General features: G+C 29.7%; 1 protein-coding gene across 2 annotated transcripts in view; it reads right to left on the bottom strand.

The window, feature by feature from the left end:
- Positions 1 to 16,079: 16,079 nt before the first annotated feature.
- The window catches only part of LOC107455626 (ubiquilin), a 37,572-nt gene continuing 35,651 nt past the window's right edge, over positions 16,080 to 18,000 (bottom strand). For both annotated transcript variants that reach the window (XM_016073255.4, XM_071183282.1), the window contains exon 14: positions 16,080 to 17,364. In XM_016073255.4, coding sequence (XP_015928741.1) covers positions 17,288 to 17,364 — 77 coding nt within the window. In that variant the 3' untranslated portion in view covers positions 16,080 to 17,287. The remainder of the gene's footprint in view (positions 17,365 to 18,000) is intronic.

The raw sequence follows: 18,000 nt of genomic DNA, 5'->3' as shown, positions 1-18,000 counted from the left end.
CTCTTTGTTTAAGTAAAGAAGTTATTAGTTTTAAATTTGTAACGGCTTGTAACATTTTTTGAATTAGTGTTGCCAGACTGGCAACACTGCACCGGAAATGGTTAGGAAATCGATTGACTATGCAGCAAAATATCGAAAAATTTAAATTTTATCCATAAATGAAATTTAACGAAGTAGACCATGAGTTTATCTTAACAGTTGAAAATAATAGTGCACGTTTAACCATAATATCATCTATATTTGTTGCGACATAAGAAACTCACACACACAAGGGGAAAAAAAGACAAGCAGAACCATTTTATTGCGAAAATTAGTCTGTCGTTCACTTGACAACACGTATTACTATTCATACTCGAACATATCGCCCACTCGATTTAGAGAAGAGTGTATCCGCATTACATGGCTTGGGTCGAGGTTCAGTTCCTCATTGTGAAGGCTGGGTCTCTGGTCGGTTTACGTCCCGCAGTGGACTGATCGTAAAGACACTGTTCCCAGTAGAACACCAAAGTCAAGCCTTACTCTCTGCGGTCAGTAAGCAGGTGGGTGACCACTTTTATCAGCCTACATAGTTACCGAGGGTGCACGATATCGGTCGTCGTTAAACTGTTCTACCGTAAAGTGCACGACTTCGTAATCAGGTCGTCTGGCTACCAAAGCAGGGAAGCCATTCCTTCTGCAGAGGATCGAAACTGCAACGGTACGACTTCGGATCATCCTTAGGGATGTTTCCCACACCGTCACCAATAGCCTAATGTGCAGCTCCAGTGCGATGTAAATAAAGTACCTACCTGGTCGGTTTGCACTTTCTCGTATGACGTAGTATTTCAGAATGCATCATAATTCAATATTCTAGACGGATTTAAAGCTTGGAAAAGCTAATTATGGTTAGGCAGTTGAAGAATATAATGAAGAATCAGGCTAGTATTGTTACCATCAACATCTCCTTCTCCGATTTAAATTACAATAGTTTAGTGTGCGCAAGCACCAGTATTGTTTTCGAATCATCACTAATATTAACCGCCAGCTGTTGTCAACAATCCATTATTATATACCAAATGCGATATGAAAAGAGTCCCGCAGTGGACTGATCGTTAAGACACGGTTCCCAGCACATCACCGAAATCAAGCATCACTGGCTGCCATCAGTGTGCGGTTGGTTGACCACTTGGATCAGCCTGCGTAGGGACCGAGGGTGTGCGGTATTGGTTCTCGTTAAACTGTTCTACCGTAAAGTGCTCGACTTCACGTGCAGGTCGTCGGGCTACCGAAGCGGAGGTGCTATCCCCTCCTCAAAGAATCGAAATTGTGATGGCATGTCTTCGGATCATCCTCAGGGATGTTTCCCAGACCGTCGCCAATAGCCCATTGTGCAGCTCTAGTGGGACGTAAATGAACAACAATCAACAACCGATATGAAAAGAATTAAAATAAATGAACCTATTTTAATGAAAATATGGTTCAATTTTACTATTATAAAGGTTATTAGGAAATGTGCATGATATTAATGTTCAAACCCGAAGTGATTTTTCTGTAATAGAACACTTATAGAAAATAAAATCTATCTTATGAGATAGAATTTATCTTACAAGTTACAAAAAGGTTCCCAGAAACATTTGGTACTTAGAAAAATATCAGATTGTTTTTTTAATCAAACGTCACAAAAATTTAAGTTCTGACTAAATATGAAATTAGGTTTTCCATTTATTTTCTTCCATTAAAATAATTCAAAATTACAGAGACCTTTGATGAATTTAAAATGTTTGATGTTTTGATAATTAATTTGTAATACATTTTAGCTTTGACCGTACCGTTACTGATAACATTTCTCCTTAGAGATTTCAGCTACATTTAACTTAAATGATGATATTTATCCCTAGAGATAAGCGAATAAAAACTTAGATTTCTATTGACTTGAGTGTTATCTGAGGTTGTTGTGTTACCTGAGGTTGTTGTGTTATCTGAGGTTTTCAGAGTTTTCCCCTCATGTAGCGCGGATACAGTTTAGTCCAACTAAAAAGGTAATCTACAAAAATGAATTTGCACCGTTATTTCATACAAACGTTTCTTATTCTTTTCAGAGTTCAAATAACTCCTCTTTATTTCAGTCAGTTCATTTTTCATATTTTAGTCTCCACTTCTGAGTTCAATTACAGTTACAATTACAATTACCAATCAATTACAGTTACAATTACCGATTAATTACAAATACAATTACCAATTAACAATTACCAAGAAGAAGGAGGTGAACGCTATATCCACTACAGCGATGACAAATTAAATAAAAATAGAAGACTTTCGTTTTGAATGTGAGAAGTTTCAGTTTCATGACAAAACTATAGTTTAATGTAGCCCTTAAGCTTATTGCGTATTTGCATGAAAGGAGTTCGGAGAGTCACCATTCACTCTTCGGTAGGGTTCAATTCTCTCAACCACTTAGGTACTTTTGTGAGGGAAGGGGTTCATGCTTGCGTTTGAGAACGGAATTCTTTCGTTTTTCCGTTTGTGTGTAACGTTTAAGTTATTCCCGTCTACGTTCCTTGACTTAGGCTTTTTCAGCCTCGGTAAGTTTCAGCCTCGGTAAGTCAGCTTTGGCATCGTTTTTTTCTTGCTTCAACTCTAACTTTTGAGACCGTGTCAATCAGTTTGGACCCTTTTTATTTGTGATATTCATCTGAATCAGTATTGAAAACGATCCAGTTTGAACTGTAGGTCAGAATTTCTGATTCTAAATTAAAACAATAAAAACAAAAATATCGTTCAAATGATGAAATTCTCTTTTATTCACAACTCAAGAAGTATTTATGAGATATCTTTGGTCCCATACCTCAAAAATGAACTCGCCAACTTAATGCATAACAAAATTAAAAGTGAAAAAAAGAATTCTAAAAAAATTATCAAACATCAGCGGTCGCCATAGCAACGCATGCGCACTGTTTAGTATTACTCTTGATTATTGAAGTTTAAAAGTTCGGTCGCCATGAAATCCAAACCAAGAACCATTTTGCCAAAAGATAATAAATATTGTAATCAAATTTAAAGTAATAAAAATAAACTTTCAGTTTTACATGTAGTATTGGCATCAATTTTATTCAAAAATAAATAAATAAATAAAAAGACTCTTTATTTCATTCGTTTGATAATTTGAAGAATTTACCTGAGAAAATTCTTCACATTAAATTTCTTTAATTGATTCAACAAAAAAAAATTCAAACTACAGCAAAATTTATTATATGCTTATTAACTCCTAATCTTTTTGGTATCTAATTATTGCTTTTCACAGTTCTAAAATAACTCTAGTATAAAACTAAGGTAATTTTGAACCAAGAACTCTCAACGTAATTAATTTTAAAATACTCTAGAACTTAATATAAATATCTTGTAGCTCTCTAAGAATTAATTTATAACTTGAAGATTCGAAAAGTTTTCGTGACTTACTTTAAGAATCCAAAATTACATCTTTACGAGAAGTTATTTGCATAAAGGAAACGCTTAGGACATTTTCTCGTCTGATTTTCATAGAAATTAATGCTTTACTTCACTGTTTTCTGATCTTTTAGGTTATAGTCATTGTCGTTGATAAAGATAAATTCCTTTACGCAACGCTGCAAGTTCTTTAACGTATAATATTTGCACCAATGCTTTCTTAATTCTCAGTTTTACTTCGCTATAACATGATTAACGAATGCAAATATCAGCTTTGTTAGTTATCCTTGTTCATATTAAGATCCCTTTACTAAATCCTATTAATTAGTTATTGTTAAATCTTACTTTCATGTGATTTACTTTCATGACTTTCATGTGCATGGCAATTAGAACACAAATTCATATATATATATATATATNTATATATATATATATATATATATAGCATAATAAATAAATACAAAAAAAATTCGAAGTTGATATTCATGCATCAGTTCCTGAAAAAGTTGAAACCTGTGATATTGTCGGTTCAAGAAATGGTTGCAGAAGCTGAAGAAGTTGAATGTGATACCGATGGAGACAATGGACCTAACCACAACCAGATGTCAAAGCCTTTGAAACAATATGAAGCTTTATGTATTCATAGGAACTTACAGAAAATCAATTGCTATCTGTTGCAAATGTCGGACATTTACTGTTAGCGCTAAGAAGAAAATGTAGTATTTAAGCCAAAATTTACAAATATTCTATAAATATACTCCTTCTTCTGCAGCATTAAAATTTTGGCATTAAGTACACAATTTTTTTTAATTACAATTTTTAAACTGTTTATTTTCAAATCCATTAAGTTCATTATTTTTCATGCATTTTTATGTTATTGTTCCATATTTTAAGTTGACCCTAATTCGTCGTTTTCCTGTATTTATCGTTCGTAATGAATGGAAAAAAGAAACATTTATTTTTTAAAACCTCAAAACTGGTTTAAACTACCGTGCCTGTCTTATCTTTGCATAGATACCATCTTTCCAGATTATTATGGTATATTTGCTCAAATATGATCTCCAACCGGACAGACCAATTAAATTATCGCCGGACAGACCAATTAAAAGGGCGGAATAAAATTATATATGCTCTTGCGAATATTGTTAAGATATTATCCAGCTCTCTTGATTATAGTAACAATGACTAAATCTATGAATACCTACTTTTTTACGAAATGGATTCCCGCTGTAAAAGAATTTTAAATGGAGTTGGAATGATATTTTCAACAAAAGCACCGGTGATGCTAGACAGAGATAAAGAGAGATAGTCACAGAATTCAACTTAACCCACTGCGGTTCTGCACGTATAAAGTCGTATATTTCAACCTGCAGTCTTCTCCGCATTGCAAAACCGGTTTTTCTATGTTATTAGATAGCGGAATGCCGACCAGGTGGCCGAGTGGTTAGCGTGTCTGACTGCTTAGCCATTGTCCGCGGGTCGAATCCTGCTCAGGGCATTGTTTCCTTCTCTCTCTGTGTTCTATGTCCTTTCCTCTTTGTGTGAATGTGACCCGCCCTATAAACGGGTTTGTGGTTGTGTGACGTGGGCGACGCTGCTCCACCGCCGTGCCATCAGGTGCCCACTGGGTAACGAGAAGAGAGTAGCAGTTCTGGCATTTCTGTGACCAATGGGACAAACCCCAAGTGCCCGCCATTAAAAAAAAAAGATATGACAATAGTGTATCGGGGAGAAACATTCTTCCCAATCTTAACCTTTTGCTAAACTGCAAGTGAGTTACGGATCTTTCAACCGTTTTACATCTTTTTTCTACATTGATTCCCTTTTCTCGCCGAACCGAGTCAAAACCTGTCTTAAATAATGAGCCAACACCATACTTGAAGTAGTTAAACCTCGTAACCATAGTGACAGCCACCACTCCAGACGAATGGCTAGGGGAGTTCTTTACATAGACAGATAATATTTCGGCAGGCGAATAATAGTCGACTCAGAACTAGCACCGCAGTTTTTCGTGCTAAAAATACCATTTCAACTCCTTTCTGTATTTTTCAAAGAACACATTTTGATTTTATTTTCTTATTTTTTTTGCTATTTGAAAATTTTAAAATTAGGTCACTGTAACTCATAAACTGAGCGCTAAACTCTTCTTGTGCGTATTTCTACAAAATTTAATTCTTTTCTCCCGAATGAACAATGGTATCGGAAAGAGGGCTAATAAAACGCTTTAAAAAATTAAGAATTGCTCTGCAATTCGAATTTTACGTGTCGTAATTATAGAGTTGAAATACTGGGGTAGAGAGAGTAGAATAACCCCGACACGTGGACAAGATGAAGTCACGTGACTGCAGCCCAAACTTGCGGTTGACTGAGACCGCTTCTATTTCCGTCCATTCTTTTAGAATAGCGATCGTCTGATGCAATTAACTGTCTGTCTTTTTAATTCAGAAATAAGAATTTTACAAAAGTCCTGAGCATTTTGCTGCACGGAGAAGTTTTCTAGGGACTGTCCGATAACTTTTTACAAGAAAGGGCGACATTTTTTTCACTTTTTCTACTTTAAAATTGATTTTAAAATTTTTCCGATACTCTGTCATGCTCTGATAATCAATTTTTTCTTTCTTTAATAATCAATTACGCTCGTTTTTGTTCACTTTTTTTAACATTTAACATAAGTTTTTATTGTTTCTTAAATTTTAAACTTATAATATTTATTTAAGTATATTTCAATATATACTCTATTTTTAGCTGAAATAGCTGTGTTGGCTTCCTTGGCGAGATGCTTTAGCGCCAAGGAACAGTTGAGTAAACTTTCGGTTTTGTTTTAGTTCTCTTTAAATGTCGATATCATTTCTATATATTCTGAAGATTTTGTATATCTTCATCTCTTGATTACTAAAATCCAATATCTATCTTGTTCTAAAATGTTTCCTATAAATACATATATTTAAATAAAAAATATGGTACATAAGAAGTTGTGTTTTTTAAATTACATAGGAATGCTTAAAAAAACAAATTATTTGTATATTCTTATATGTTTGATGAATTAAATTCTATGAAATATTTTTAGTATTTAAATATAAAATAGTGTATAGTAGTCTTAGTGTTAATTTTTAAGAAAATTGTATAATTCTGTTACTATACATAAAATGAATACAAAATTATGTACTATTTAGAAAATAAATTAAGGTATATTTAATATAATCATTAAGTACTTGTTTATCTTCTTTTATTTAAAAATAGTTGCTATATTGGAAATACTTTATTTTACTAGCATATTAAAGTGTAGAATTAGTTTGATTTAGTGCAACAAATTCAGAAAACATAAGATAGAAGTGGCTAAGTTATATAGCAGTAAATTAGTGCAGTGTACTAGCATGTGATGGATTGGTATGGAATAAACTGTTCAGGCGGCCGAGGCTAACAGCTGGCTGTGGTGCAAATATTTAACATCCTGAACCTTTCTTGTAAAATTTCAACTGGTTTTACCTTTGTATAGATTCTATATATTTTATTTGCTAGCTGGCTAAAAGATATAGTTTTAAATGTGTTTACTATTTTTAAGAAAATTACATTTTTTACGGAGGAATTACATTTTTGAATTTTCTTAATGTCTATAAAATGATTAAGGTTTTTTTATTTGTAAAATAAAATATTTTTAACTGTTACTTTTTAAGTTACTGGTTTTATGTATAAAAATTATTAAATATATATTGACCTATAATAGTTGCATAAATTTACCTCATAAAAAGTTGCATAAATTACAATTTCTATCACAATAAAAGTAAGGTTTTTTAATTATAAGTTCGTTATTAGTTTCAATCTACATTTAGCACAAAGTAAAAATTCTCTTTTATTTAAGTATTTTTTGTTTAAATTTCGAAAGCTTTTCTACTAGTCACTTTGTGTGCACAATTCAATTTTCCTTGTAATTTATGGAATTAGATTGTACATAAAATACAAAGTAAAATTTCAAATTAAACTCTTTTATTATTTTCCTTTATTCGGCACTGAAAACCTTTATATTAGAATAAATATTTTATTTCATATTTAGACAAATTGTTGAGTATTAAGTTAAAATGCAACAGTAGTTTATTTTTGAAAATATCAATTGTAAGCGTCAGGAAAAAAAGAAGTTAAAATTCTATATTAATAAATATAAATAATCTTTATTGTATAAATAATTTAATGTATTCAATATATAAACAAAATTCCAAACGTAATTAAATTTTATCAAAAATATGTTTTCTAACTATTTTATTCTACTAAAAACGGGTTTTATTTTCCTCGAAGCTATTTTTCCCGAAATTTAATATTTCCTCTGGAACAGTCTCTTGGTGAGCATAAATAAAAATGATAAAAGTGTTGCAACACTAACGTATATTTTACGTTTTAAAACTGAACCTTTTTATTTCTAAGCATTGAACTTTTTTCAGACAATCTGTTTAATTTTACAATTTGTTTTATCTAACAGTGATAAAACTTTTAAGACGTAAAGATTAAATTTATTTTTTAAACGAACTTATGTTTCATTAAAAAAGAAAGTCAACATTTTAAAATTCATATTTTAAGCCCTGGTAGGTGTAAAAAAAAAATCGTGATTTTTGCATCGAAGTTATCATTTTTTAAAAAAAAAAATAGCAATAGTTAAATGTAATAATAGTTATTCCAATATATATTGTTAATTTTTTTTAAAATAGGTCTTTGTAATAAAAACATTTACAAAAATTTTTCTTCTGAATATAGTTATAAATATAAATGGTTCAGAAAATCGTTTTTTATTTTTATATAATGAACAAATTTTAAGGAATAGTGTTAAGGGTAAAGACGAGAACTATTTAATTTTTTTAATAAAGGCAGTACTTTAATTAAAAATTATTTGTTAAGAAAAAAAAACTCCTCATGTTTTAAAAACCCATTTAATAATATTAAAGAAATTTGATTAACGAAAATATTTTCTTTCTCTCTTTCAAATGCTCCGATTATTTGCGCATCGGTAATATCGAAATAAAGCTGTTTTAAAACTTAGTGCGCCAACATTTGTGATACTGCGCCAAGTATTGCACTCTTTCCATCACGTGATTGTAGCTCTTTGCTTGCTATCTGTGGCGTGTCTTTTCGGAAGGAATAAAGCGAGCTTGGTCACTCTACCTACTATTGTCGTAATATCAAAATTTAAAAGAAAAAGAAATGTGGAAGTGATAAGAAAAGAAAAACTGAAAAAACGATCGAAAGATCACATGGATAGAATCAGCACTAATCAAATGCATCAAAAAGTGATTACTTAACTAAGCGATTTAAATTTTATGTGACGTAATAATTGTATTAAAAATATGGGGATCGCTAGGAAATCAATAGCAACAACTACCCAAAGAAGGATTGAAATACTTAATGGATTCGCGTATAAATCGACACTAATTGAGCACATCAAAAATTATTACTCAAGTGAGCGATTCGAAATTCCCATGTTTTAATATAAGATAAAAAAAAATTGATTTGATTAAAAAACCGTTTTGTTTTAATAATTCTTTTGTAACGAGTCGGAATTTACAACAAAATCCCTACTCAGGACTTCATAATATATACTACGTTAACGCTCGAAAATCGCGTTATTAAAAATCAAGTACAATTTGATTATTATTTAAAAGATCCACAGTATTTTATTTTATATTAATCGGCGTTGAACATCCGACCTAATTCTAAATTTACGACCATCATTGTTCAACTCTGCAGCCTTGTAATTTTAAACCCAATATTGAAGGAAATTCCTGGATCAAGCAGCCCCATGATCCATCACAGAGGATAATTTTTATGTCAGCACTGTGAGATATTTTGCTTCTGCAGTTCTCGATTAAACAATAGTAATAATGGAATATTAGTGAGCGATGTACGATATGTAACATTCAGCACAAAATACATACCTTGAAATAAATATCCCCAAATGCTCGAAAACTTAGTTTCAGTTATTTTTATTTATATTTTTTCTAATGTGGTAGAGAAATTTCTTGGCAAGTAGGCCCGTGACAAAATAATTTTACTAAAACATTCCGCTTAGTAAAAAATGATGGATTATATTTATATTAATGAATCTTGTCCAAGAAACCATATTTGAAAATTAAATGTTACCAATAAAAAACACTAACATGCCTTTTTGAAATATAATTTTGGTCTCTAATATTTGTAATACAATTTTGTATGAATGTAATAGATAAGACACTAAGGGGAAAAAACAAGTATGTAAATACAAAAAATCTACATTTGGTAACATTTTTAAACAAATGAATTAAATAATCATCAGAAATTTATTAATGTCTGGGTTAAGACGTTCATTGTTTCACTTACATCTCATTTAAAACAGTTTTAAGAACTCTGCTTTTTAAGATAATCTATCAGAATAAATGTGTTCATGATTTCTAAACAAAAATAAAACTTGAAACGATGTACCATTTTTTGGAGAAAATTAATTTTCTATTTTAACAGTTTACTTAATTTTTCAAAAACAATAAAATACAGTTTTTTTTTTAAAAAAAAATTAAATAACTTATAAAATGCATGCTTATTTAATATTAAAAAATGTTACCATTTTTTAAAAAAGTAATATATTAACTTTTTTCCTACGTGTTGCACCTTAAAATTAGTCCAGTAAATTTATATAACTACGCCAAAATATCTGCGGAACAGCTCCATTCCATGAACTTGACATACAAATTACAACAAAAATTGTCCCATTCATTATTGGCTTTCATGTTGAGGCTGTTTTTTTGAAGGCTCCGCCTTCCTTTGAAATGATGCTTTTTTGCGAATAATATGCTATTTTTATAAATGGCGTAAGTTAGCAATAGTTACTCATTACTGTTGGGTCAAGTTTAGCTTATCTAAAGGCAGTGCTGTCTATGCTTATTTTGAAAATGGAGCAAAACGTAAATATGAAGAAAATCTACAGTTTTTTTTAAATGAAAAATGTTTGTGGTCTAATTTTTTAATATTAAAAAACTTAGTTAAATGTTGCATTATCTGATCTCGTAAAAATTCGCAAAAAATGAGAACAAGGCAGTGATTTTGATAGTTTTCATCAAGGTGGAAAAAATTTCATCAAATTGGAGATTTTTAAAAAAGTTTAATAGCTTTTAAAATATTTAAGTTATTTATCTATTCCAGATAATTCTTCAAGGCAAGATGATATATTTAGAGTAAAATTATCACATTGCTTCAAGTATAAAGTACTTAAACTATGGCTTTTTACATTCCTTTGCGACAGAGCTTCGGAAAAAAAACTATACATGTTATGACTGGTTTCAAGCGTCAACTGGTAAAAATACCTGTTTTTAACCCATCTAATTCATTAAAGTATTCCTAATTCCTTTTTGAGTGAAGGGCCACTTGTACAGCAGGTTGGCTAACGAAGGGCCGCACATGTATTTAGACACGTTAATGACAAATATAGTAATGTTTATTTAAACATTAGCGTTCCATTTCTTTTATCAATAAACGTAGTAATATCAACAACTCAGTAGTGTTCCATTATTAGAATTCATTCAAAAATAAAAAACACTTATAATTTTTTTTTTTACAAAAAAAAAACTTGCTATTTTTATCATATGAACAATAGACTTATCAAAATATACAAACATTGAAGAAAAGAAATGTTTTTTTTTTTTTTTTTATCATATCATGCAATACTTCAAATTCATTTTAGAATTAAATTCTAATAAATAAATAAAAACTGCAAAATACTTCAAATTAAATATTTTAATTGAAGAAAATTTATAGGTTTTAAACTAAAGTCTAAAATAAAAACAAAACTGTGATAGTTCAAAATAAAATTCAATGCTTATTTTGTAATGTACTTTATTTTATTTTATTAATTATTAGATTTTTTTATATCGTAAATATTTTCCTTTTTTTTATAGAAAAAGATCACTTAAGCAACAAAAAATTTTAAATCTAAACTACTAACAGTGAGCAGTTTAAAAATTCACGTTTTCCGCCATTTTATGAATTTCTCAAGTTGAAATAACATTGCATTTAAATTAGGGAGGGATGTAACGAGTAGTAGGCCATTCTGTGAAAAATTCAATTGGTTGAATGATCAGTCAAATATTCGGCAGAATATTTTTCAGAAATGTACTTTTCTAAGTTTTTTTTTATTTTTGAATTTTTATGGATATTACTATTTTTTTAAAAATTATAATCAGACAAGTCAATTTTGTCATTTTTTCGATACTTTGAGAATTGAGAAGGATTTTTTTCCATTTTTGCTGCTTTTATTATAACCCAGCATTTTAACAGAACGTCTCATACTATTAATTTATTATCATTCTTTCCCTGTACTGTAATATAAATAACCAGTAACATAGAAAAGTGTGATTTTCAGTATTAAAGTTTTGTTTCAGGAACTAAGAAAAATTTGTTTTTTTCGGTTTTTCTTTTTTTAGGCATTTTTATTATGACTCAGCATTTTTTTAAAAATAAAGTTTATTTTATAGCAATTTTTTTTCTTCTAAAATTATGGCAATGAGAAAATTTTAAATTGAGATTTTCGGCATACGTTTTTCATTTTAAAAATTAAGAACGTTTTTTCTCTTTAAATAAAAAAAAAAACTTTTTTTAGACGTTTTTATTAAAACGCAGTAATTTTTAATAGCATATCTGATGATTTAATCTTTTTCCTTGGCTTTTTCTGGTAATTGAAAAACTGAGATGTTCAGCTTTAAAAAAAAAAATTTCAAAAATTAAGATTGATTTTTATGTTCTCTGTTTCGCTTTTCGACATTTTCAAAACCGTTCTTGATTGACGTTCGTCTTGATTGACAAAAACGTTCTTTTTAGAGTTAATTTGTGAATACGTTTTTCCAGGAAATATTATTCTGAGCATTAAAATTTTAGTTTCAGTGTTACTATGCTGCTAAAAGATTTTGCTATTTGGCCCCAAGTGTACGGCGTTCAGTTTCAATTTTTTCTTCTTTCTTTTTGCCCAATATTTGGTTTTTGACCAAATCACAATTCATTACCTCATTCGACCAAATCATATTCGTTGCAGAAATAAAAACGAAGGAAAAATAACTAGGATTTACGATAAAACTGTACCGAAATACCGTATCAAAAAGTGATTATTTAATTGCGCGATTAACAATCACGCGTCGTAATAACATCATAGTTAAATAACGGGATCGTCAAAATCATGTGGAAAAGTATAGAAATAATTGGGGAAAAATATATTTATGCTGAACTTAGCACGAATAAAGCGTGTCAAATGCATGATTTAAAATTTGCATGTCAGACTAGAATAATTGGAATTTTTAATAATACGTGGAAACGCATAGCAATAACTGTCTAAAAAAATTTTTGAAAAAAAAGAAAGAATTGTAAAAAAAAAAAAAAAGATAAAAAATCACTTAGATTTAAGATGAAATCGTCACAAATAAAGTGCACAAAAAGTGATAATTTAAATTTGCGATCTGAAACTCACGCCGTAATAAAAATTCGGGATTTTCGTAGAAATCACGTAGAAAAGCGGAAATAACTCTTAAAAAAAAATCATTTATATTTACTATAAAATCGGCTTAAAGAAAGCGCGTTAAACGTACATTTACTAAAGAATCTGTTAAAATTGATTGTGTCAAAACGTGATGACTTAAAAGTGCGAATAAAAATTGCCATTTTTTAAATTTTTTTTGTTGTGTTTAGAAGCTTTCGCGGGCCGCACTTCAGTAGTCCAAGGGCCGCAGGTTTTGCACCCCTACATTAAAGGTTATGTTAAACATCATAAACCACCCACTGGGAAAGTAGGGATTGAATTTCAGGTATAAAGCACTGTTGTGAGAGGAGAAATTTTTCACTTGACTAGCCACAACTAAAAGTCTTATAATTATAAACGGAAAACTTATACGTCAGATTTTAGATAAACAAAATTAGCCAATAATTGTTAAAATCTAAATCAATAAATGGTCAAAGGATTTCAATTAAAATACTATTTTTCTTCTCTTTTTCAACGTTAGCATCGGTTTATTACAATCGGTGATTTATGATTTAACAAGGTTTATTGAAGCTCTGGCACAAAGGAAAATAAAAAAGCCTCAATTTAAATGCCCTCCACTTGAAGAAAAGTGATAATTTTAAATATCATCTAGCCATTAAGAATTATCTGGGCTTTAGAACGGACAATTAACTTTAATAATTCAAAAGTTATTTAATTTTCCCCCATAGATGAAAATTATCGAATTCACTTTCTTATTCTCATATTTCGCAAATTTTCATGAGCACAGAAGATGCAGCTTTGGAGTAATATTTTAAAAACTAGACCACTAACACTTCTCATCTTCACCAAACTGCGGCTTTATTCCATAATGACGTTTTGCACCATTTTCAGAATAGTCATAGACAGCGCTGGCTTTAGATAAGTTATAAACCTGTCCTGTCAGTCATGAGTAACTGTAGCAAACAAACTCACAGTAGTTATGAAAATAGCATATTATTTATCATTCTTCAAAAAGCATCATTCCATAAGACAGGGTTCTTCAAAAAACAGCCTTCATGGTTTAAAAAAGAAAGAGAAATGGTGTTATTTCTGAAAGCAGACAATGATATTTCTAAATATTTCAAGAGATTTGACATAAAACCTTTTCTAACAGAGTGAAAAAGCTGTTTTTACAAAACAACGGTTTGCAAAAGCAACTATGTAATGCATGCATATAGTTGCATTTTAAAATGACTAATAAAATATTAAGAAAATGATTTTTGTTTTTCTTCAAACCTACTAATAAAACATTTTTAACCAAGTTAATTCTCAAATAACTTTTTTATGTATTAGGAATTTTCCAGAATTCTGCTTTATACAGAAATATTTTATTGGAAGTTCTGGTGTTAAGAACTTAAGTTAAAATAATAAATTAATCGAATTCAATTTTCCAGAAAAAAATTTGGAAACTATATTTCTTTAATATTAATTGTCTAAAAATAAATTGTATTTTCTAATACAAGATTCTTTGCTTCAGATTATGAGTTTCCTCTTTAAATTCTTGTACTGTTTTTTTTTTCCATCTTAGTCATTAAAAGTTATTTTCCACATTATAATTAAATAAAAGGACTAAGTTGTACCAGCTACATTTGTTAATAAATGCAGTGAAAGTTTCTTGGACTTATTTAGTTACTAATCTTCATCCATATTTTATTTCTTAATGAGGAATCAGATGTTAATACTGATATATAATTTCATGATTTAGGACAGCAGATCCAAATTCTTTTTGGATGCAGAACCCAAAACAATCAATTGTCTTTGGGCTGAACTCTGATATTTTAAATTAAGCACATTCAGACAATTGTGAACGAATCAACCAATACAAGAAAACTTTGTTTCAAAAACGTTTAAAGAGAGGAATGAAAGCCGTGGTGGTTCTATTTAATGAACCACACAGCTTCAAGGAGTTTCCTGGTCTTCTGGGCTAGGATCAAAATTACGAGGCTACAGAGATTGATAGTTGTAAACTTATAATCGAGTCAGTTGTCAAATGCCAATTATAAAGTAAAATTAAACTAGGAGATAAGAGCTTTTGTCTCACAATGGGCTGATCGCTATGAATTCCGCACCGGCTCGCGCAGACCAGTGCTGATGTAAAAATATCCTCAGTGGGTTAGTATCCTTGCAATAAGATTAATAGTGGGAGGCTTTTTTTCTCCATGTAACACAAATGCAGGTTAGTCCCATCAGAAAGTCCTCCACGAAGGCAAAATTTTTCCCAATACTTGATTCTGGACGGAATTCAAACTTACAAGGTTATATCGTTGAACAACATTGGGTCGGTTGTTTAACAACGGTTATTTATATAAAAAAAAGAGGAATGAAAATTTCTCATCATTTTGTCATTAATTATCTAAAATTAAGATTTACGTCCAACAGTTCAATTTGCAATCCAGGAGCTGAATCTAGTCTAATAACGAATTTGCTTTTGGTTTATATGCATAAGCTGAAAATAAATATAAAAAGTTGAACTATGGGTTTTGTTCAAATGAAAACTAAAAAGAAGTACTGTAAACATTGAAAACAGTACTTATGGAAACATTTATTTATGAATTTGAATTTAGATAAATAATTTTGATTTAAAAAGCGTAATGGAAAATGCTAATGCAATTTTCTATATTATATCCTTTCATAAACATTCTTACTAGACCCAGTTTGATTGTTACACTTAAAACAGACTAATCAGAATCTCAATTTCTAAGCGTAACTTTCATTTTAATGAAAAAGTTAGAATTAATATACAGTCAGAAAATATTTTGTATTCTAATTAAAAGTTTGTTTTTAAATTCTACATAAAATTGCTTATTTATAACAAAAAGACAATCGAATATCCCCACTCTACTCTAAAAATTAAACTTTTTCCATTACATCAGAACACACACTTTAGGAATTGCTACAATTTCTTTTTTTTTTTACGTGAGTAAATAAACTATTAGGTGAAAAATGGTCTGGAAACCTTCGGTGAATATGAAATAAGGAAATGTTAAATAAATATTAATAATGGATATTACACATTTTCCAACTTACATTGAGCATTAAAAAAAAAATAGAACTTTAAAAAGTTGACGTGTGTTAATAAATTTACTCATCTTTATGGCAATTAGACTTTTGTGAGAAAACAAATTAGGAAAAACACAAAGAGTTAGTGTGAAAATGTATTTAATTCTTATACGATGGCAAGCGATATTTCTGAAAACATATAGATCCATATCAAATTTTGTTTTGCACCCATTCAATACATATATTCATTCATAGTTCAGACTTATTTACATAACAATCCAAATTAGCACTAGGTTATTATATAAATAACACTTCAGAGCCAAATCAGTTATAATCAAAGTAGGATGCGAATTCCTAAACAAATTTTCGAATAAATTTGTAATGAAGAACTTGCACTTTAAAAAAAACTTGGTTAACAATTTATTTTATTTTTATTTTGTTTAAGAAAACTTTTTTGAAATACCAGTTATACTTAATAATATGTTCAAAATATATATCATTAAGTAAGCTACAGTTCTTTTTCCTCAGTATTTAACAAAGACAAAAACATTAAGTATATTAATAACAAAATAAATTTTAACTAATATAATAATCCTTGTATCATTTAAAACAAATAAAAACAAACTATACCAAGGAAAGCACATATCTATAATTTTAATAACATCACACTAATATATATTTTATATATTAAAAATTTATTTTGAAGATATATTTCACAAATATGTTTTTAAAACATGAAATATGATGAACTTCATATTATTCCCAGCAATATACATATTACAACAGAAAATACAATCACATATTTCAGCACTTGCTACAAATATAAAATTGGACAATCTATTACCGCTTTGAGCATGCCTGTGATTAGGGATGAATATTTTATAAGAAAAAAAATCAATCAAGGAAAAAAAAAGCATAAATAATCAGTTTACATTGGAGTAAAATTGTATGTAGTGTTCAACATATACATTATAAGATAAGTTGATAAACACAGTTTCCTATGACACTATAAAAATAGATATTATCAAGGAATATATTCAAATGTCATAAAGAGAAAAGTCCTAAAATAATAAGGGATGAATTCAATTTTCTTTTTTGTATTAAATCGACAACAACAAGAAGGAACATTGAAGTGAGAAACAGACTCTCAGAGCTGCAGGAAATTGAAGTGAGAAAATGACAAGTAAGAATCTGCATCAAACTAATATTGATATTTGAAAGTTGGAAAAACAGCAATCAATTGAAATTTTGATAATGTTTCCTCTTTTGAAAAGAAAACACTAAAATTCTTAAAGGTTGGTCCAGGATATTCTGTAATTCTATTTTTATTTCTTTCACAATAACTAATTTTTACGCAGGATTGAACTGGTGTGACTGCAACAGCCTTTCAACAGCAGCATTAATGTCCCCAAACGTAGTGATAAGAGCTACGGAAAGAAAAAAAATAACGATTAAGAAACACATACAGATAAAAATAAAATTTCCATTCAAATCAAGGTTGGCAAGTTTCTGCCGAGGTGGTTAAAACCACTGGTAGAAACCGGTTAAAACCGGTATGGCATAAACCCTTTTCTGCCACATTTGTGGTAGAAACTGGCAGAAATTCAGCAAATGACATAAAAGTAAGTACTGAGATTGACATACAATGGATAATCTATATTATATAAAACGCTAATATGTATGTATCAATAAAACCGATGATATTTCTTTTCTCGCATTGGCAACAGTTTTCATTTTTAATTGATAGGCTTCGGCGCGCAAGAGCACATAGTGAGCATCATATGGCTAATCTATATTATATAAAACGATAATATGTTTTAATTGATAGGCTTCGGCGCGCAAGAGCACATAGTGAGAATCATATGTCTAATCGGGTGAATTCTCATCGAATTATCAAAAAATTTCTCACAAAATTATCTTCATAGAAGCCGATGCTTTACATCCGGCATTCAGTACTATTTCATATTGTTTTACAACACATGGTTTTAGCCCTCTGGTGGGAAAGACTTTAAAACAAAACTTACAACAGTTACTTTTCTCAACAACTGAAATTTAGAATAGTG

This window comes from Parasteatoda tepidariorum, chromosome 7, assembly GCF_043381705.1.
Source record: "Parasteatoda tepidariorum isolate YZ-2023 chromosome 7, CAS_Ptep_4.0, whole genome shotgun sequence".
NCBI classification, from domain to species: Eukaryota; Metazoa; Arthropoda; class Arachnida; order Araneae; family Theridiidae; genus Parasteatoda; species Parasteatoda tepidariorum.
This window is presented reverse-complemented; position numbering and strand designations above follow the sequence as displayed.